The sequence below is a fragment of the Trichechus manatus genome, unplaced genomic scaffold (assembly GCF_000243295.1).
Source record: "Trichechus manatus latirostris isolate Lorelei unplaced genomic scaffold, TriManLat1.0 scaffold00102, whole genome shotgun sequence".
NCBI lineage: Eukaryota > Metazoa > Chordata > Mammalia > Sirenia > Trichechidae > Trichechus > Trichechus manatus.
This window is the reverse complement of record NW_004444038.1, coordinates 5,211,398-5,234,620: the sequence shown is the minus strand read 5'-3', so window position 1 is coordinate 5,234,620 and position 23,223 is coordinate 5,211,398. Positions and strand designations below refer to the sequence as shown.

Here is a 23,223-nt window from a genome sequence, read left to right as displayed (position 1 = left end):
TTAATACTAAAAAAAAGAAAAAAAAAAAGACCACAGCCTTTCTGGTCAGTTCAGTTCCTCCTAGACTTTACTTCTACAAAATGATTATTTTGTTCTTATAAATGAGTTAAGAAGCTTTTCAAGTCTTTTCATGTAGACTACTAGCCCTTCAAAAGTTTCTATTTCAAGATAAATAACCTGTTTCTTCGTCTCTCCTTACTCATTTAACATCGTCTCCATCTCCCAGGATTTGGAAGAAACACATTTTCAGTGATACGTATTTCTACTGTGGGAGGGAAAAAAAACCCTACACATAGTCCTGAGAGACAATTCAGAGAAAATTAGAACAAATTAAACCTGTTACAAGATTAAGAAAGTCCAAATTCATAGTTTTTCACCCTAACGCTCCTGCTTGTGATTTTTAAAAAAAGGGGGGTGACAGGCAGTGTAGCAGGTTGAATTGTGTCCCCCGAAATGATGGGTTTAAGTCCTAAACCCCAGTACCTGAGGATGTGGATTTATTTGAAAACAGGGTATTTGCAGATATTCTCAAGTAAGAATGAGGTCATATTGAATAAGCATGGACTCTAAATCCATAAGGAGAAAGGAGAGGGAGACTTAGACACAGAAAACAGGCAGGAAGGCCCCGTGATGATGGAGAAAGGGGCTGTAGTGATGCAGCTACAAACCAAGGAAAGCCAAGGACTGCAAGAGGCCACAAGAAGCAGGAAGAGGCAAGACAGGATTCTTCCCTAAAGGCTTCAGAGAGAGCGCAACCCTGCCACCACCTTGTTTTCTGACTTCTAGCCTCCAGAACTGTGAGGGAATAAATTTCTGTTGTTTTCAGCTACCAGGTTAGTGGTAATGTTACAGCAAAACCAAATCAAACCCACTGCCATTGAGTTGATCCTGACCCATACAATACCCGTGGCCATCGAGTTAATTCTGACTCATAGAGACTCTATAGGAAAGAGTAGAACTGCCCCATAGGGTTTCCAAGGGGTGCTGGTGGATTCGAACTGTGGACCTTTTGGTTAGCAACAAAGCCTTCAACTACGGCACCACCAGGGCCCCTTCTAACTCATAGCAATCCTATAACACAAAACAGAACTGCTTCCATAGGGTTTCCAAAGCTGTAATCTTTAGAAGAGCAGACTGCCATATCCATCTTTCTCCCGTGGGGTGGCTGGTCGGTTTGAACTGTCAATCTCTGGTCAGCAGCTGAGCACTTAACCACTTTGCCACCAGGGCATCTGTGATGGTTAAGATTGTATGTAAACTTGGTTGGGCCATGATTCTCAGTGTTCACATGTGATCACCCTCATGATGGGATCTGCTGTGAGTAGCCAATTAGTTGAAAGGGAGTTTCCTTGAGCATGTGGCCTGCATCCAAATATAAGTGAATGTTCTGGTTTTGCCTACTCTGGATCCTGCAGCTGCCTCCTGTTCGTATGACCTCTGGTTCTTGGGACTTGAGCTAGCAGCTTATCTGCTGATCTTGGGATTCATCGATCTTCAGTGCCTGTGAAAAAAAGCCCTGCTCTCTGACCTGCCAATCTTGGGTTTGCCAGCCCCTGTAGCTATGTGAATCAGGAGAAGCCTCTATCCTGATCCACAGACTTGGGATGTTCCAGCCTCTACAATCACTTGAGCCATTTTCTTGATACAAATCTCTCTATATATATATATTTATACGCTTTACCGGTTTTGCTTCTTTAGAGAACCCAGCCTAAGCCAGCATGCAATACAAGCAGCATGGCCCAGAGGAATAAGGATGAACTTTGGGAATAGTGATCTTGAGTGATCTTGAGTTCAAATCTAGAGTTTGTCCTTTTATGGCTGGTGGCAAGCTATTTCACATTGTTGAGCATCAATTCATTTGTTTGTCAAATCTTGAGGACTATGTGAAATAATGCATATAAAAAGCCAGGTACAACATAGGAAATCACTAAGGTATTAGATTATTTTTATTCATAAAGAAAAAATACCAAATTATTTATTCTTACTCTTAGATTCTTATATGTTTTCTAAAAATCCTGTTTAATTTCTTAACAGTTCTAAGGACAAATTATCCAGACAAAAAATCCCAGTTCCAAATTAATTCAAGTTTGTGTGAGGGTCATTGCTAAGGGTTTTAGTTATAACTGAAAGTTAAAGATAAAAAAAACTGCAATGCCTTTTGCATTTAAAGTTTTAATTTTTATGTAATCAAATGTTGTAGACTTTTCTTTGCTAGACATACCAAAAGAAGAAAATTCAATATAAACTATATTTCTACAGAATTATATTTTTATTCAGCTAAAAATCAGGATGTGACAGTAAATTGAAAAAAAAAATGATTAAACCTTTCTAGTTAGGACTGACTTGCCAATTATCACGGCATATGCTTTCCATGGAAAGGCAGCAGGAATACAGGTTGGTGTGCCACCTACACAATTTGTTTTGTGAACTATGTGACCTATAACCTTGACTCTAATTATTTTGTTCTCCAGGCAAATTACCAAGACAGATGCACACAATTTTTCTCAAACTGTTATAAGTAGTGAAATATTACAGTTAAATATATAACCTTTTATACACTGTCTTAGTTATCTGGTGCTGCTATAACAGAAATACCACAAGTGTGTGGCTTTAACAAAGAGAAATTTATTCTCTCATACTTCAGGAGGCTAGAAGTCCAAATTCAGGAAGCCAGCTCTAGGGGAAGGCTTTCTCTCCCTGTTGACTCTGGAGGAAGGTCCTTTTGTCTTTGAGCTTCTGCTCCTGGGTCTTCACGTGGCTTGGCATGTCTCTTCCGCCATCTCTGCTTCCCTTGCTTGCTTGTTTAATCTCTTTAGATCTCAAAAGGGATTAATTTAAGACACACGCTACACTAATCCTGTCTCATTAACATGTAAAAGACAACCCGTTCCCAAATGGGATTATAACCATAGACGTAGAGTTTAGGATTTACAACACATTTCGGGGGGATACAATTCAACCCATAACACACGCCATCGAATATTTTAACAGTAAATAGGTTGAATTGAATTACTTACTAATACGAGCAGCAGAACAATATCAGGGTTATCACACGCACAGGCAATGTGCATTGGTGTCCAAAAATCTTCATCCTGCTGGTTTACATTGACCCCTCTGTCAATCAGGACCTCCGTAATGAAGGCATTGTCATACCGAGCACACTAAATAAAAGAAACAAATAGAAAATATAAATTACAACTATAATATGGTTTATTCAAAATTTCCAGGGACTAGCAATTTTAGATGACAATTTTGGAAGATAAGAGGTGGAACTAAACTGGCAAAAAAAGGTATTCATGTTTCCAAATAATTTTCAAGGAAAAGGGCACAGTGAGACCTGTCAGGAAATTGGGTCCATGGACAATGGAAAGACATACAGGAAAACAGGCATAGACTTAAAAAAAGGAAACAAGTATTCTACTCCTTGAGTCCTCTTCATCTGTAGATAGAAGTATTAGGACATCTTGGACTATTTATCACAATTAGATTTCCAAAATACAGATTTGAACATACTTTTCTGCTCTCAGACAACACAATATGTCACTATCAAAAGAATAAATTCAACCATTTTATTACATCCAAGAAAGACCCTTCACAACCTTTCTCCTTTCATCTCTCATCATCCTCATATGCAGCCTTCACCCCACTGGCATAAGACGACCAGGCATTCCACAGCATGCTATCCTGTGAAAACTAACAATTATACTTAATCTTCTAACATAGATCTTAATGATTGCATAATATTGTATTTTATAGATATTCCTTAATCTGCCAAATCAAACTGCCCAGAAACATATTTTGTTCCTAATTCTAATATACCATTGATGGTTAAAACTTGGATAAATGTCATATGTACAAGTCAGTGTTGGCTTCATGGATGTATGACCTATGCAGTTGTGCTTAGAAGTGCTATGGCTGCCTTAAATTTTAATAGTATTTGAAGAGGTGCTGTATTAATTTTGCATTGTGCCCTGCAAATTATGTAGCCAGTCCTTATATAAGTCTTTTCTGTATCACTGTGCCCTGGTGGTGCAGTGTTTAAGAGTTCAGCTGCCAACCAAAAGGTCAGCAGTTCAATTCCACCACCCCCTCCTTGGAAACCCTATGAGGCAGTTCTACTTTGTCCTAGAGGGTTGCTGTGAATTGGAACTGACTCGACGGCAATGGGTTTTTTAGGATACACTACCTTAGGTCAAATGCCTACTAGTAAAATTTTTGAGTTGTGAAATATGGTTGTTTTATAGGATTTAGATGCATAGAACAGATTCCCCTACCAAAAAGAAGTATCAGTCAATACTTCTACCAGAAATACTATCATACAAACTTATTCACCTACTATTGGATGATAACAGCATACAAATATGAGAAATGAACAACAGCTATGTCACAAGCAAGGGAAGGAGGGACTTGGAAGAGAACCTGCACTACACATGAAGCAATATAATGTTACTGGAAGGAGGACTAACATTAGTTAAAAAGGAATATTGCAAACTCTACGGAAACCATCTTTTAAATTTTTAAAGAATCATAATTGATATGCTAAGAGATGAGAGAAAATGGAATCATAAAAAATGGTCAATTAAAACCAGAGATGGCAAAAAAAAGATGAAAAACAAAGACAAAGGCAACAAATAGAAAACAGTTATGAATATGGTAGATACTGATTTAACTATATCAATGATCATTTTAAATGTGAACGGTCTAAATACATTGACTAAAAGACAGAGAATGTCAGAGTACATTTGAAAAATAAAATAAAAAAAAAAAGCCTCAAATGTATGTTGACTACAATTTAGGGCCTGGATCTATTTGCTTTTAGGAAATCCATATGCAAATGATTCCTTACCTACCCTCTTTATCTTTTTCATAGCTCATTGCATAATCAGTGACAATGGAACCTCCTCCTTTGGTGCCTGTCAAGATCTCATCAACTTGCACCTCAGGAATCCATATTTACAATTCAAACACACCTAAGATTTGGCTTTTCAGTGTCTTTCACAAAACCAGAGTTAATTAGATACAGTGTTGAAAGCGGTTCTGGTGAAATTCAGCCTTCTCAAGTGATGTAATTTTCAGACTCACATTTCAGAGGATTATGAACAATAATTTGACAATAATAAATACCTTCTAATCCCATTTGTCTGAAAAGATTATAATGGCTGAGATTCCTGTTACAACATTCTTACAGTATTATTGATAGATAGTAAACCCATAATTCTCCCTGGAAAGAATTTTCTTCAAGTCAACAAATCTTCCTCCCAATTCAGGTTGTTCTTCTGCACAGCAGCCAATTTCTGGTGAAACTTTACAGCACCAAAAAAGAAGAAAAAAAGATGGAACCCACACCCTGTACCCCTCATCAGAAGTCTGTCATGACCAGTGATGTCACTCAATCTCCTAGTTTTTTATTGTCACCATAGTCTCCATCTCAAAATGCCTTCAAAGGACCAGTTGCATAATTTGTGGGGCACAATGCAAAATGAATATGTAGATCCCCTTATTCAAAAACTACTAACAATTTCAAGATGGTGACAGCAGAACATTAAACCAAGCATGGGACCTTCTATGCAAGGCCTTGTGCAACTACATGGGCCATATACCAATGAAGTCAGTCCTGAATTGCCAAGCTCTTTGATTGGCCAGTTTTCCAAGTTCCCTCATTCTCACACATTATTCTTCCTTCCATTGACCCGCTGGAATCTAGTCCATTTTAAATAAACTCGCCTCATTTGAAAATGTTCAGAGAAACTATGTGGAAATCTATCTCCCTGAAAATACCATCTCTCTTGCAGCCTTATCCATTGTAGGCTAGATTATTCTTCCACTCGAAAATCAAAAAACTCGTTGCGGTCGAGTCAATTCCAACTCCTAGTGACCCCACAGGACATAGCAGAACTGCCCCATAGGGTTTCCAAGGAGCAGCTGGTGGGTTCAAACTGCCAGCCCTTTGGTTGGCAGCTGAGCTCTTAACCACTGTGAAAAAGCTTTGACATTTATGAGTTCATTCTGGATTCCTCTAAAAGCATTGCACTTTCAACTTCATGAATGTCTTTTTTAAGATTCACTTTATATGCTACCTTTTCTTCCAATCTGGTCACTCCCCTCATTCATCAAAGACATGAGGACAATGATCACAACTGTCTCTTCCATCTGACTACCATGAATATACTAAGCACTAATGGACTTCCCATTCTATACTAGAGCTCAAAATGTCCCCTCCCAGACTCCAGTGAGTTTCATCCATATTTTGCTTCAGCTGAGACAGCCCCCACAGTACTGTATTAAAAATCTTATTTTCTTTGCTTGGCTTCCTCCCCTCCAGCTTTGCATTTGAATTCTGCTCTTATGTAAACCCCACTGCACCTGTGTAGTATGATTAAGAATGTTGCTGATGATGTAATTTGTATGAACTCCCTACCTGTAAATCCCTTTAAAAGTAACTGGCCTGCCAGCACTTAGTGAGCAGTCTTGGCAGCAGCAGCTCTGACTGACTCCATTTCCTTGTACGACGAAATAAAGGTTCCTTTCCTGTTCTCCCACCTCGGTATCTCATTTATTGGCTGATACGAGTCATGCCGAACAAGAACCTGGGGTTTCCACCAGTAATACAGCTACCCACTCCTCCTGACTTGCAAAACCAGCTTCACTCTGAAATATTAATTTCTCATACCCTGACCTATGGTGGCACAGTGGTTAAGAGATTGGCTGCTAACCAAAAGGTCGGCAGTTTGCATCCACCAGCTGCTCTTTGGAAACTCTATATAGGGCAGTTCTACTCGGTCCTATAAGGTCACTACAAGTCAAAATTGATTCGACAGCAGCTGGTTTGTTTGTTTTTTTCTGGTTTGATCTATGACCAAAATCTTCCGTTCTACTTTCTAAAAAAGAAAAAAAAGTAACATCACAAACCCCTCCTTCCTTTAAGCTTCTTCATAGAATTGAGTACATAATTAGAAAATGACAATGAATGCTTTCAATGCTAAATCAGTACTTTACAGCTTCTCTGGTAATGCATTCTTTCATTCACTTCTAATTGTTACCCCATAAAAATTATAATTCTCGATGCACAAATCAATAAAATGTGCATTAGTGACTTACCACAAAAGACTTCGAAAAACAGAAAGCAAATGGCAAACAAAAGCAATAAAAATTAAAATGCATTCTATTTTCCCTATTTGTTGGCATAAGGGATATTTTATATGTTTTAGTTCTTCCGGCTGGCTAAGGAGCATGGCATGAACAACCCTGAAATCTTTTACTCAAAAAATCAAAAATTCAATATAAGCATTTAGCATTCACATACCAAATCCCATGGTTCATACATGACAGTTCCTTTCTGCCAGGTCTTTCTGTTTGTTTATTTTTAAGGAAGACTGGATATACTCTAACTTTATTAGGCATTTTCTTAACATCTACATATATTATAGCGCGAACTGCCCTTTTCACTTCTCTGTGCTGATTCAAGAACCATTGTGGTAGAGTAGACTAGTTACTAGGACAGCATCCAACTTGATCCAGGAGTCAATTATTGAGTGAATATCTTGTGCCAGGCACAGATCCATCTTTTGCATCTCTGGTCCTTACCACAGCACATTCCCATAGTAGGCATTCAAAACTGTTAAAGAAAATGTATATGACATACATGCTGGAAGAGGAAATATGTAAATAATCATAAACCAAACTTCCCTCACTCTAAAAAAAGAAAATAAAAAAGGAAAGAATAAAAGAATTAAGAAATTCATATAGTGAGTTTAAGGAGTTAACAAGACGTAGTCGATAGCTCCTGTTAGAAAGAACAAAGGCAGATCTCATGTTGGAAGTTCCATTGGACATATTCCTTGATAGAGAAGGATAAAGTGGAGGTGAGGAAGAGAGGCTGCCCAGAAGAACACCACATTCTGAGCCTAACTATTGAAGGTCCAGCCTTGGCAGGTCATTGAGGAATGTCATTGTTGAGTATGTTAACTGACTAGTTTGGAAGCCGTGTAAGAAGAGTATGGCAGAACAAGGAAGAGAAGTTCAATAGCCCACATTGTAAAGACTCAATTACAGGTTCCATTAAGGGTGTTATACGGAATATAATGTAACCAAAGCTATGTTCTCAGGAAATTTAATCATATATTGCTATGGTATGGTCTGGTGGAGAGTGTAGAGAGACGGAATAAAGGCTATCGCCTGGGAAGCTTCATGACATGATGAAGGTGGCTAGACACAGGCTTAAGTGATTCCCTGGAGAGGTGGCCATTGGTGCAGAAGGGAGGAGACAGGAAAGATAAGGTAGGTACATTTCAAAAGCAGTTTATGAAGTCGTCTAATTATCTATCTATGTGAAAGTGGTTTGAACTAGACTACGAATATGAGGGTTGGCGGTTCAAACCCATACAGAGACACCACAGAAAACAGTCTTGGCAATCTGTTTCCACAAATATTACAGTTAGGAAAATCTTATGGAGCAGTTCTACTCTGTAATACACGGGATAGCCATGAATTAGAATCCACTCAATGGCAAGAGGTTTCTAAAATTTTTTTAAACCTATCTTTCTCTCTTTCTGTCTCTATCTATCTTTCTGTCTGTCTATCTATCTGTCTGTCTGACTATCACATGGCTTAGGATTCTATCCCTAATTTGCTACAAACAGAAAATAACAACAAACACCACTGCTCCATAATCCCCTTCACGATAATCAACACATTTGAAGTTCTTTGGAGGTAGAATATTGGTCTAACATTAGGAGTTAAAGCTCTGACGTCACATGGACCTGGATTCATGATTTGATTCTGCAATAACCAGTTACATCCTTGGGGAAGCTATACAACCAGTCCTATTTGCAAATGTCTTAGCTTCTTCATCCAGAAAATGGTAATATTAAAATATTACCTTATAGGAATGTTGTGAAAACTAAATGAGACGTTTGGTGAAAAGTGCTGAACACAAGACTTGATAATTATAAGTACACATAATACGTATTACTACAAACAAAAATAGACGCATTTAATAAAGGTAAGAAATAGAGATGTGGGACAATATTTTTTTCTTGTAAAATTAATCTTAAAAAATTCTGCTACTGAACCAAAAAAAAAATTGCCCTGAAATTTCCAGCAACTTTGGTGATAAGCCAAAAACCAAAACCAAACCCGTTGCCGTCGAGTCAATTCCAACGGACAGCGACCCTATAGGACAGAGTAGAACTGCCCCGCAGGGCTTCCAAGTAGCTGCTGGCAGAGTCGAACTGCCAACTTTTTGGTTAGCAGCCGAGCTAAGGATATAAAGCGAAGCAATATGATGCACAATATCAATTTGGATTAGACACAGTCCATTTTTTGGTCCTACGTATATGAATTCTCAGTGGCTCAGAAAACGTTTCTACAACAACCACAGAGAGACACGGAAAGAGAGGAGAGAGATGTATATCAGTAGCAAAATTAATTTAAATTTGTTGAAATTTGCCCCAATTTTTGACATCACTCTGATATTAAAGAAATTGGGCACTACTATATGGTTCTTTGTATTCGTCACAAATTCCACAGGCCAACCCTTGCACCTGTGCTTTGAACTGTGCAAAACAGTGTCAGCTTCTTTGGCGCTACATCACATTGACAGATCATATTTATTGTACTGCCATCTTGAATGTCCTTCTCAACATTTCCGCTTTCACGTATCTTCTCTTCAGTAAATATACTCCAGATATCTTGCCACAGATAAAATACCTAAAATATTCTGAGTTGAATCATGTTTATATTGCCACCTGCATTTCAAACAGACGTACTTTCCAGCCAATTGAACCAGACTCTGTATAAGATAAGTAAGTCATTACAAGAGAGACTGAGGTACACACCGCTGATGCACATCCAGCAATTTTAAAATCCTAATCAAACAGCTGGCCTTTCAAAGGAATGTCAACTGCCCTTCAGCTGCAGCACTGGTTTGCGTAATTGTGAATGACCAAGATTTTACTAGGCAACTCTACATCCCAGGCATTCTGTATGTAAAGCTGAATGACACAGTAACTATTCTTAAAAAATATACACTAGGAGGAAGAGGAAATATCTAGAAACAGATCATTTCAATTCAATGTGCCAAGTTCTGTGAATGAGGATATTCATCGTATTCTATAAAGTTGCAGGAAAGGGTAGCTAACATAGCCTGTTAAGAACTGGAAAATAAGGGACGGTAACACAGGAGCTGGGGTGGAATTCTTGCCCTCCAAGCTAGAGACTCGGGTTTGACACCTGGCCGCTGCACCTCATGCACAGTTACCACCTTCTGTGGGTGGAGGCTTGCGCTATGCGACGATGCTGGACAGGTTTCAGGGGAGCTTCCAGACTGAGATGGACTAACAGACTTAGATGGACTACAAAGGACTAGGAAGAAAGGCCTGGCAATCTACACCTGAAAACCCTATGGATCACCAACCAATCATGGGGATGACACAAGTCTGGACAGCATTTCATTCCCTTGTGTAAGTCAGAGGCCGACTAGAGGACAGCTAACAACAAGAACAACAAACATAGGACCAAGTCTGGAGGGTTTGGAGGTTAAGGGGTGGGGGGCATGAGACATTCATATTCCAATAATTCAATAACTACTCATTGAGTATCTACTACGTGGCCAGCACTGCAGTAAGCCAGAGGGCTGGTATTCTGATCCAGACTTTATCCCTAAGCCAGCAGCTTATATTCAAACAAGCTTAAGTTCAAGTCCAAGAGAGCTAAGACGGGAAGCTTGGGGCCATCACAGGCTATGGGGCCATCTTGGAGGAGGACCCAAGAAATAGGAAACAGCATAAATAATATTGAGGAATGAAATAGCCCTTTGTGGAAGTATAAGTCGTTTGGCATGTCTAGAGAGTAAAAGAAATAATTACAATCACTTGAGGGAATTTTTAGCAGATGAGTTTGGGCTGAGACCTAAGGGAAGCTCTTTCTTCACACAACACTCCAGGTTCTCCTAGAGATCTGTGCCAGTGGTTTCAAAGTTGGTTTACTGCAATTCCCCTGAAAGGGCAAATTCTACAGGGAGAGGCTGTGACATATCCCACGCCCATCTGTCATTTACTCTGTGACATATCCCTCACCCACCTGCCATTTACTTTGTCAATAAACCCAAATCCAAACCCGCTGCCCTCAGGTCAGTTCCGACTCAGGCAGCCCCACGCGTTTCGGAGTGGAAATGCACTCCACAGGGTTTTCAATGGCTGTGATCCTAAGGAAATGAGCCCTGTTGGCCTCATGGTGAAGGGCTCGACTGCTAACTGGTCAATCCCACCAGCTTCTCCGCAGGAGGAAAGACCTGGCAATCTGCTCCCACAAAGATTTCAGCCTAGGAAACCATATGGGGCGATTCTATTCTGTGGTATAGGGTCACTAAGAGTCAGAATCAACTCAAAGACACACAACAACCATCTTATGGAAGCAGATTGTCAGGCCTTTCTTTCACAGCACTGCAGAGTGGAATCAAACCGCCAACCTTTCAGTTAGTAGTCAATAAAAGGTCTGATACCTTAATAAATCCAATTTGGTCCATTGTTGCAGATATAAAAATAAAACAATACAAGAAACAAACACACAAAAAATCTAGCTGGTAAATTCACTAGGAATTTTTTTTTATAATTTGATGTTGAATGAACCAACCCTGCATGGTGTATTCACTCAAAAATTGAAAATGATCCCTTTGGCTTCTGGTGGGATTCTAAGAATTGTCACAGTTTGCTCTTCTATTACCGTTTTACCCCATAAGTCATGCATATGGGCAGACAAAATAAAAATGAGCTCTCAGTGCTGATGGAGTGTTCTGACTTTCATGCAGTATTCAGCTGGATATTACATGAACGATGTAAAATCCTCAAATGCAGCTTCTCCAATGATGAATGCCATGATCCTCATGGATCAGTCCAGAGAGATGTTGGATTTAAAAAAGCAAAGTCCAGTCAGAAATTTGAATCTTAAATTACATCCTTGAAAAGGCTTCAAAGAGCCCATCATTTGCAGTTCATAGCAACTCCAGGTCCTACGTTCCAGCACTTTGCAGCTCACTGCAATCTCTCACCCTCAGACATCAGAAGAATTCTCCAGCACTCTCTCTCATATTCACATCATCCGACCTCTGCCATCTTGCTCCTCCCATTGTTTCCCTGACTCTTGCTGTACCTTCCTATATGGGTATCACCCCACATCACATCTCCTAAGCAGGAACGGCCCCTGGGGAAGGTATATCTTCTTCTTCATTGATTTGTTCTCTTGCTAGATTTTACCCTTACAGGAATTGCCCTTTCTCTTTTGAAAAAAGAAAAGGGAAGAGGTAAATGGTCCATGCCCAGATGTTCTGGTATCAGTGTACTGGTCAGTGGTCAACTTTCATGTATCAATTATTTTTGCTGCTTAACATCTATACAATGTTTGAAATAAGACGTTTCTTTAGACATTTTCTCTAGAGTCCTGATATTCTGCCTCTTTTCAAAATATAATATTCTCTGCTTGATTTCCAAGATATTAAGCTGCTGAACCACCTCTACTGCAGTAAGTTGCTAATTACCTTATTACATTTCCAGAGATTTTCAAGAAATTTATACTAAAACTCAAAAAGAAGCTCAATTTACAGCACCATATTTTCTTATAAAAGTTGGAAAGTCATTAAAACATTTAAAATTCAATATTCTGAAAGAAATAGGATTTTTCAATTAGTTTATTTTATTTTATGAAATATACAAGATTATTATTTAAATCATTGAAGAATTACTCAAGAAAAGAGTACAAATTAAAAGGCCCTGTGTCCTTCCCCTAATTTGAGTCACTGCTAAAAACTTCTTTTGCAGCTCTCAAGGTATTTTCTCTGCTATTGCTATCTCTCTACCTGTCTGTCTATATCTTTCTATTTGTTTAATTATACTATATGTACTATCTTCTAACATGCTTTTGTCATTTATCAATGTGTCTTGGACAAATTTTCATATCTGCTGTTGTTGTTGTTGTTAGGTGCCATCGAGTTGGTTCCAACTCATAGTGACCCTATGTCCAACAGAACAAAACACTGTCCGGTCCTGCGCCATCCTCACAATCGTGTTATATTTGAGCCCACTGTGGCAGCCACTGTGTCAATCCATCTCATTGAGAGTCTTCCTCTTTTTCACTGACCCTCTATCTGTTGCAGCTCACTATTTTGAACAGTTATTTGGAAGTCCACTGTTCAAATGGTGAACTCCATGTTAAAGTTATAATCCACTAGATAAAAGAAAAAGTATTTATTTCTAATGTATTTCACTTAAGCTTCACTCTGGTCTGTTAACGTCACAGCTCATAATTAAAACAGACTGTATTTCATGCCTCGTTCATGAGGATTTTGTTACCATTAGAAGCTCCTCTTCAATTTCTCATCTATAAAAGATCACAGCATAGAACCTCTGAAGACAATTTAGCTAAGCTCGAGCAAACTCTGTACACATCACCATTTCTTACAAAGAGTTAAATCTTACAAAGAGTTAAACCTGAGTTTACTTCTATATTAGCTTCAAGAGACTAAATTCCTTGGTTGCAGCACTGTTACCTCTTTGTCCTTTTTCCCCTCTACCTGCCATAGGAAGGAGCCCTGGTGGCACAAAGGTTAAGCACTTGACTGCTAACCGAAAGGTTGGCAATTCCAACTGCCCCCCACCACCTCCGGGGGAAAAAAGACCAAGCAGTCTGTGATCTGCTTCTGTAAAGATTACAGCTGATGGGGAAATCCTACTGTTATATGGGGTCACTACGAGTCAAAAATCAACTCCCCGGCACCTAACAACAACCTCTCAGAGTACCTGACACCTGCCATATATATTGAAAAAAAAAACTTATGGCCTTCGAGTCGATTCCGACCCATAGTGACCCTACAGGAGACACAAATTCTGCAACGAATGGAAAGTAAACAGACAAATTCAATGCAGCTGTTGAATATTTCTTAGATAGAAGATAAAAGATAAGATTTTATCTGGCCAAAAATACGAAATCCTGTTTATCAAATATCTACCTTTGAAACTATGGCAATTTTTCATCTCCAACATATAAGTTCTTGTGGTACCTCTAAGAGAAATGTCTTATAGAAAGCTATACCTGGAATAACGTACTCAATGGCTAATGACTGAGTTAAACAAGACTCTGGGAAGTCTCAACAATTTCCATAGCTTATTCTTGACGCCCCACACAAACGCATGCTGCCTTTTGCTCAAAGACATGGATCTAAGACTATATAATTAGGGCTTAAGTGCTGATAAACCATCAGCCTTCATCATGTGGATGCCCAAAAGGCGGGGGGAACAGCAAAGCTACTAGCACTTGACATTTTCGATGGCTAAATTGTGTTTTTCAGTACCTAAGGCATTTTCAAACCCTGCAATTTTGTCTCTCTGGCAACTTGTAATTTTTCGTTTATTTTTATTTACTCAGTGAGCCCAGAAAAAAGAAGAGAGTGTCACTGAGCCCACAGTCCTTCAGCTGTCCCCGGGCTTTCCCGTATGTATTACAGATGGATAGCTCCCTTCATCTGATTTTCACAGCCTGTGTATAACAATACAAACACGCAACATGTCTGCCTTGTACTTGAGAGTTAAAGCGTTTCACGTCTTCCTTATAACTTTAATCTTCTCGTTGTTTTTTTGTTTTGTTCTCTTGGCTCTACCATTTCTGAATCTTTATACTTTATTACCTGGAACTAAATTACCTTTTCATTAACCCAAGAGTTCCTTATGTCCTTAGATCTCATTCATTCATTCATTCACTAGGTATTGTGGATTTACTATGCATCAGATGCTAAAAATATAAAGGTATCTGAGACAGTCTCTAATTTTGAACATTCAGTCTAACTCATTGCTGTCAGGTTGATTCCAACTCAGCAACCCTCTAGGACAGAGGAGAACTGCCCCATAGGGTTTCCAAAGCTCTAATCTTTATAGAAGCAGACTGCCACATATTTCTCCCATGGAGCGGCTGGTGGGTTTGAACCACCGACCTTTCGGTTAGCAGCCAAGGGCTTAACCACTGTACCACCTGGGCTCTTAAATTCAGTCTAGCAGAGAGAAAATCACAGAAGCCATTCATTAGGAGCCTCTGGGACAAGTTCTCCAGCAGAAGCAAGGATCGTGTGCCGTGAAAGCTTGGATGAGAGAGTAAGTCTGCCCAGGAGGATCAGAAAAGGTTTCCTAACTGATCCCTGAAGGCAGCTGAGGGGCCTCATCGTTTTCCTCCTTCAGCATCATTTGCTTCTTCCTCTGCCAGGTCTGCTGTAATATTGCTTTACTTTTCTATCTCCCTCCCTCTGTATAGGTAATGAACGTGTGCTTTGCATCTCTGCACCCCTAAAACCTATCGTAGTGTCAGATATTATTTATTTAACTAAATTATCTACTAAGCAAAAGGAGCCCTGGTGGCGCAGTGGTTAAGAGCTCAGCTGCTAACCATAAGGTCGGCAGTTCAAATCCACCAGCGCTCTCTGAAAACTCTATGGGGCAGTTCTACTCTGTCCTGTAGGGTCACCATGAGTGGGAACTGACTTGATGGCAATAGGTTTGGTTTTTCTGGTTTACTCAGCGAATATACTGAGCCTCTAGTAAGTACCAGGCACTCTCCTAGGTATTTCAGTTGAAATAATGAAGGGAATATGCTAAGTCCTGGCTCTCCTGGAGTGGACATTCTAGTAGTGGGCAAGAGGAAATAATCACGTGAACCTATAATCTGCTTGATGGCAATAAGCCCTACAGAAAAAAAAATAACGGGATGGAAGTTGGGTTGACTGTGAGGCGGTGGTGATGGGATACTGTATCATACAGCCAAAGCCAGAGAAGGCTGTTCCGGTGAGGTGACAGGTGAACGGAGATCCAAAGCAAGCGAGGGAGGGAGCCATGTGGCTATAGGGGAAGGAATGTTCCAAGTGGAAATATCAGCAACAGCCCATGTGCAAGGCCACGGTCAGCGTGCCTGGGAACTGCAAAGCTGCCAGGGTGACTGGTGCAGAGAGAGCAGAGCAGGAGAAGCCAGGGGCAGATAACAAAGGCAGGGAGGTGAGTGGGCTGGGGAGGGGCATGCAGGGCGGTGGGCAGGACTTTGGCTATTGATCCTAGTGAGAAGACAAGTTATCAGGACATTTGGGGAGTTATTTTTGGATAGAGGAGTGATGTGATCCAGCTGCTGTGTGGGAAACAGATTATAGGGTAGGCAACAATGGAACCCGGGGAACTAGGGACGAAGCTATGTATCCAGGGAAAAGAGATGGTGGTTTAGGATAGGGTTGGTAGCTATCGAGGGATGACAGATAGTGTCTTTCTGGCTGTATTTTGAAGTTCGAGAGAGCAAGGATGCATTATATAGATTAAGTGTGTTCTCTCTCTCTCTCTTTCCCTCTCTCTTTCTCTTTCCCTCTGAAACACATACAAAGTAATATGCATTCCTGATAGAATTGATAAGAACGAACCTGATTTGTTCATAGAAAATGTCTGTCTTTGACCAACAGAACTGAAGTGATAATTTGTTCTCTGAAGAACTTAAATGAACATTTTGCTAGTATTACTGAAGAAATTATTGGGGAAAGAAGACTGTATTTATGGTCAGAAGGCCAGAGTTCATGCTCTAATGCTAAGTAATATCTGTATAGTACATGTAGATATATTGAATTGGCTGAGTTGATTAATCCTTCTGAATCTCAGTTCCCTCACTAGTAAAGCAACATAGGCACATTCCTGATCACACAAAAGTTACTATGAATATAAAAAGTTAAGTCATATGAAAGTGCATTTTAGGCAATACAATGTAATGCATTACATACTTTTCTGATCAATATCTAACCTATCTAAAGCACTGCATACGGGTTAAAAGTTTTCATACATATTTCATCATCACAATGCATACTTTGATATAGTGTTCATTACAATAAATACTTTGAGGACAATAGCCCAGATAATATCCCCATTTCACAGAGGGAAAAAATGAGCCTCAGTGAGATTCAGTGCTCTTTCAAACATAAAGACAAAGGTAAGTGGATATTACCTATACATATGACGAGGAAGGACTGAAAGCAAAAGGCATGTGATCGGATTCTCTCCCCAGCTCCTTTCCAATTGGGAGAAAGAGGAGAGAGGTGGACATTCCCAAGGAAAGAAGGCAGATGGCTTGGCCTGAATTCCTTGTAAATTCCTTTTAAGCGTGCTTTCCTATAAATAGACTAAAAACATCGCCTAGGAGGTGAACCCTTTTCTCTGGAAAGTTCTCATCAGCATCTCCCTGGTCTCAGATCACTTATCTTAAGCAAACCTATGATCTAAATACTGATGAATTATGGTTCATTGGAAAATATAACATAAGCCCTATAATGATCTGAGCATAAAATGGAAAGGTTTTATAATGAAAACATTCCAGAGAAGGAAAAGTTATTCTGGAAATCTCTTTTTTTTTTCAATCTCCACCAATGTGAAGGAGTCATTGCCTACATTCTTTGACAAACCATCACCTATCTATATCCTAAGTTCTATTTCTGTTCTGCTGACTACATAATATGATGACCTGTATCCCGGGTCACTTAGGCCTTTGACAGGTACTAATTTCTCTTTTGTGCAGTTGTTCTCAACATTCAGTTGTTCTAAGCCTACAAATTAAAATTATCTGGAAACATTTAAAAATCCCAATGTTTAGACTGCATCCTAGAAAAATTAAATCAGAATCTCTTGGTTGGGACTTAGGTTGGAACTGAGGCATCAGTATTTTTCCAGCACCCCAGGTGAATTTAATGTCAGCAAAGGTTGACAAACAATTGATGTTAAGTAGGTTCTGATTAATTGAGTGCATGACTGTAATTTGTCATAACGAGAAGGAATCAATCTTTTTTTTGTGGTCTTGGTACCAAAAAAAAACCACTGCCTTGCCATCAAGTGAATTCCAACTCAAGGTAACCCCCATGTGTTATAGAGTAAAACTGCTTCATAGTGTTTTCTAGGCTTTAATCTTTGTGGAAGCAGATCACCAGACCTTTCTTCCTTGGTGCCACTGGGCGGGTTGGAGCCACCAAACAGCAGTCAAGTGTAAACCATTTGCGCCACCCAGGGACCAGGCAGACAATTATAAATTAGGTTTTTATGCTAAATAAATTTTGGTATTCATCAAAATTAAGTTCTAATCTTTACATTAATCCTAAGGACCACTAAATTGAATCATTGTTGACTTTTCCTTTTACTTCGTTTTTCCAGCTAAGTGAATCAGAAAAAAAAAATTTCCACATGAAACTAATATAATATTGCTTTATCTCTTTATATACTGATTTGTTTATTCACTCATTCCCTGCTTAACTTCCAAAAGAATATAAGGTAGGTTTAATTCACATTTATATAAGCCAGGCCACCAGTGAAGTTGAGTCTAAGTTCATTAGAACAAAAAAGGACAACTTATAGAAGTCAAAGAAAGGATGACTGCCATATACTGTATAATTGATAAAATATTATTTTCCTTATTTGTTGAACACTAGCCATTCTCAAAATCCTTTGCTATAGGGCAGGGACTCTAACCCCATTTGCTAAAGATTATTTACAAACTTCAATGCAGTAATTAATGAATATTGCAGCATATTATCCATGCTAGTTCATTTTAAACACACCATGTTTTCAGTTCATCGTCTGTTAGATTTACATTTTGCTACAGAGTTTTGAGTCCATAATTTAATGACCTTTTTCTTGGTGCCATCACACTTTTGCATTGATCACCCCACTTCTTACCAGATGGAGTAAGGATCCTCCTGAGGACACAGGAGTGTGAGGATCGGCCCCGTCCTTCAGTAGTCGAAGCACTGTGAGAATGAAAGATGAGAAGGGAGTTACAGCAAACCCTTACTACAGTCTGAACTAAAAATTGGAGCATTTCTTTTATATATAAAATGCAAACCACCCATGAAAGCCAAAGAGGAAGCATTAATTACCAAGTGACATTATTTCATGTATTAACAAATGGAGCCAGTGCCCTGGTGGGGCAGTGGTTAAGAGCCTGGCTGCTAACCAAAAGGTCAACAGTTCAAATCCACCAGCCGCTCCTTGGAAACCCTATGGGGCAGTTCTACTCTGTCCTATAGGGTCACTTTGAGTTGCAATCAACTTGATAGCAATGGGTTTGATTTTCGGTTTTTCTCTTTGTACCAAACTTATCCCTCAGATCAGCATTATGATTACCTATTAGAGTCGTACAGATTATTAAGAAAGTGGAATGAGTTTATAGTTTTTTGTTTCTATGGGTCTAGTTCATATATCCTTCATAGAACAAAGAAATGAAAAACTAAGAAAGTACTGGCTTGATGCAGTAATTAGGTCACTAAATTTTTCCTTTTTAGGATTCATCGGCTTAAAACAACAGAAGTTTACACTTTGCAAATTAAACTTGTATCCACAGCCACACTACCTCTTGGTTTCCACCATTCTCACAAAACACTACAGGACAAAGTCATTTCTATCTAAATCAGTAATGCCAAATGAATCAACATCTATAGCAATGATCAGAATAACTACACAGTAGGAAGGTGACCTCTGTGTCCATTTGCACAGCCAAGGTGAAGTCACTGGGAAATGAAATGCTGCACGACAAGAAATGACTGATGACGTTACACCCTCTGCTAGTCCAAATGGAGCTATCAAACAAGCCTTGATAGAAAGGTTCCTCAGTACCCCAGGCACTGTAGTCGTTTCCACTATGTTAACTGCAAAGCAAAGTTTTAATAAAAAGCCACTAATGCATTTTCCACCCAAAAATGTAATTAAATCAACACTTTTATGTCATTATAAAACACAGCTATACAAATTGTCACAGATTCAAACTAACAATTCGCGGAGGCATTACGGTCTTTTCTACTAAATGTCTTCATAACCTGAAATGTCACTTGAATAGACCTTTTTCCTGGGGCACCCCGATTCTTTTATGTGCTCCAGTATCTGGTGTCCTACCATCTTCCCCAACCCTAACTTCATGTCACAGAAGAGATTAATGGTCTGGATGGACATAGTCATTCCTGCAAAGCTCTCTCCAGGAAGGCCACTCTCTTTCATGATGGGTGCAGTGGGTGTGACAGGCAGACAGGTTGTCCAACATATGAGCCAGGCCAGTTAAACCCATGCTGGGGGCCAATATGGTGAAAGCAGCCACAACACTACATCCAGCCCAGCGTGCCCTCTTGACAGCTTTTCTTTATTCACCTTTTGTCCAAATCTCTCTCCCCAGAGAAATCAGACACATTTCTGTTCTCTGTGAGCAAGAACAATACTTGGCCTTTCGACTTCTTTGATCTTACAACCTGTTCTCTCTAGGTCTCTCCTAAACGTAAGTTCCTGAATGAAAGCATTTTCACATCTGTTCACTTACCAATGACTTTATTTGACAATACTTTTTATCCAGTCAAGGATTTAATTATTTTTCATAAACTAGCTTCTCACGTTTAGTAGTTTGTAACAAAAAATTTTATCACACGACTTCTGGCAAAATGGGTCTCTAGGCAAAAACACCACGCCGTCCCTCACAGCAAAGATCCAAAAAACTAAGCCGAACAGAGAAAACAACAATCCTGAAACCCTAAAACATCAAATGAAGAGATAAAGACCTCAGCCAAGCACCAAATGGGGTGAGAACACTGACAGAGAACGGAGAGGGAGGAGAGATTCATGCAGAGGTCCCCTATCAGCCAACGCAGCGCGGATCCACCATCTTGGACTTCTATAAGAGACCAGCAAACAAGGGGTACGAGAAAGCAGCTTCACGGAGCTTCCAGCAGGAGACAAAACAACCGGTAATTTGTGATATACGCCTTCCCACCCACCATCCTTCTTCACCCCCACTCGGCCTCCTCTGCTTCCCACGGCCACAATCTCTTGTCGAGGAAGCACAGGCTGCTTGGATTCCACCCACACGAACGGGCCGGCTCTCTGAGTGCCATTTGTTGGCTGCTGGTATTGCCTTTTTCCGCTTCTTTTCATTTTTTCCTTACCTCTCACCACCTCCCCCTCCTTTTGCTCAAATACCTGGCTCTGTGTACCATCTTTGCTTCTTCCTGAGGGGCTGCAGAGCTCCATTCAAGTGTCGAGCTGCTTCCCAGTCTGGGCTGTCATGCTGGTGGGATCCTGGGACTTTTGTTGGTTTGTTGGTTTTGATTGTTTGTTTCCTTTTCCTTTTCTTGAGTTGGGAGCCCATTCTTGCCAGATGGTACTAACCCCTCGGCTTACACAGACGTGCAGAGGGATCCCTGAGGGCATTTCCTTTTTTCTTGGTTTTTTTCTTTTTTTTTTTTTTTCTGTTTTTTTCGGGGGCTTTTCTTGTTCTTTTTTTTTTTAAATTTTTTTCATTTCCCTCTTTTTTCCTTTTTATCTTTCTTCATGACTCAGTTTCTCGTCTCCCTATATCTTCCTTCTTTTTCTGTTGCCTGAATACCTGGCATTGTATATCTCTGTGCCTTCTAGCCAGGCTGTACTGCAACACCTGAGAACAACTTCCCCATATCTCATAGCCACACAGGTGGGATCCCTGGGAACTTTGCTGTTATTTTCCCTTTCTGATTTTTATTTATTCATTCTTTTCTTTTCTCTTTTTTTCTTCCTCTTCCCTTTTTGTTTTTCTCCATTTCATAGTCTCTCATCTCTCCACTCCAACAGCAAGCTCTTCTAGCATTCTTTTTTGTTTGTTTGTATGTTTTTGGGTCCTGTTCATCTCTCCTCTCTCCCATATCCATCTTAGCTCCACACATAACAATCTCCCTGCTACATCCTGCCTACCTGCACCATGCACTTAATATCACAACACCAAGCAGCACAGGCACGGCCTACTGGAACCTGCCCTACACTGATTACCGACCCACCCTGGTGGCTGTAGTAAGTGCCACAAACAACCCATCTCAGTAACTCCTCTTCAGCTAGAACTGCCCTGCCGTACCATATCTGAGTGAGTGACCCTGCCAATTGGAGAAGAAGGCGAAAATTATTGTGCCCACAGACGAGGAAACAACAAATAACAAACAGCCTGCCTGCTCAGACACAGCCAAATTAAAAAGGGGGACGAAACAAATAAAACTACAATCAATAAATGAGAAAAATAACTACTGAATGCGCTGAAGACAGCAGACAATATCAACACATTTACAAAAACAGGACAGGAAGGTTCCAGTATGCGTCCAAAATAAAACACCAGATGACTTTCCAGTGGAAGAAAAGGCATTAGACATAGCTTATAGGGAATTCAAATCTCTAATACTCAGAATTCTCCAAGAACTGAAGCAAAAAGCAGACAAAAATGAGGAAAAAATAGAAAAATTCATGGAAAATACAGACAAAAAGTTGGAAGAATTCAGGAAACTAATGCAGGAACAAAATGCCAAAATAAATTCACAACTAGAAATTATACAAAAACAACAATTAGAAATCCAAAAGATAAACAAGATTTCAGGAATGGACGGTGTCATAGACGGTCTGAGAAGCACATCTGAAACGGTGGAAGACAGGATCAGTGGAATTCAAGACAAACACTTCGATACAACTATGTTTGAGGAAAACGTAGAAAAAAGAAAAATGAAGAGAACCTGAGAGTTATGTGGGATACAATCAAAAGCAAAAATCTGCAGTGGTTGGAGTTCCAGAACAGGGGAAGAAAACAGAAAACACAGAGAGGATCACTGGAGAACTGCTGACAGAAAACTTCCCCAATATCATGAAAGATGAAAAGCTGGCCATCCAAGAAGCTCAAAAAACCCCATATAGGAGAGAACCCAAAAGAAAATCACCAAGGCATATCATGATCACACTCACCAAAACCAAACACAAACAAAGAATCCTGAGAGCAGTGCATGAAAAACAAGAAGTCACATACAGAGGAGAAACAATAAGACTAAGCTCAGATTATTCGGCAGAAACCATGCAGGCGAGAAGGCAATGGGATGACGTACATAAAATATTGAAAGAAAAAGATTGCCAGCCAAGAACAATATATCCTGCAAAGCTCTCATTCAGATATGATGGTGAAATAAGGTAATTTCCAGATAAACAGAAATTAAGGGAATACGTAAAACCCAAACCAAAGTTACAAGAATTATTAAAGGGAGTTCTTCAATCTGAGAACAAACAACTTCAGCTCACAGGCAGAATCTAGGACTTAGGATCATACCAGCCAGATACCAATCTAGGAAACGAACTCTCAAGGACTATCGAAAACCAAAAGAAATACAACAGGGAATCAGAGCAGTTAATCAGTAAATGA

The 23,223-nt window shown here is 39.7% G+C and overlaps 1 protein-coding gene across 1 annotated transcript in view; it reads right to left on the bottom strand.

The window, feature by feature from the left end:
* The window catches only part of MYO16 (myosin XVI), a 637,778-nt gene that overhangs the window by 541,422 nt on the left and 73,133 nt on the right, over positions 1–23,223 (bottom strand). The window contains exons 3-4 of the mRNA XM_004382940.2: positions 18,723–18,793; positions 3,018–3,161 (exon numbers count right to left, since the gene is read on the bottom strand). Of these exons, the coding sequence (XP_004382997.2) occupies positions 3,018–3,161; positions 18,723–18,793 (215 nt within the window). The remainder of the gene's footprint in view (positions 1–3,017; positions 3,162–18,722; positions 18,794–23,223) is intronic.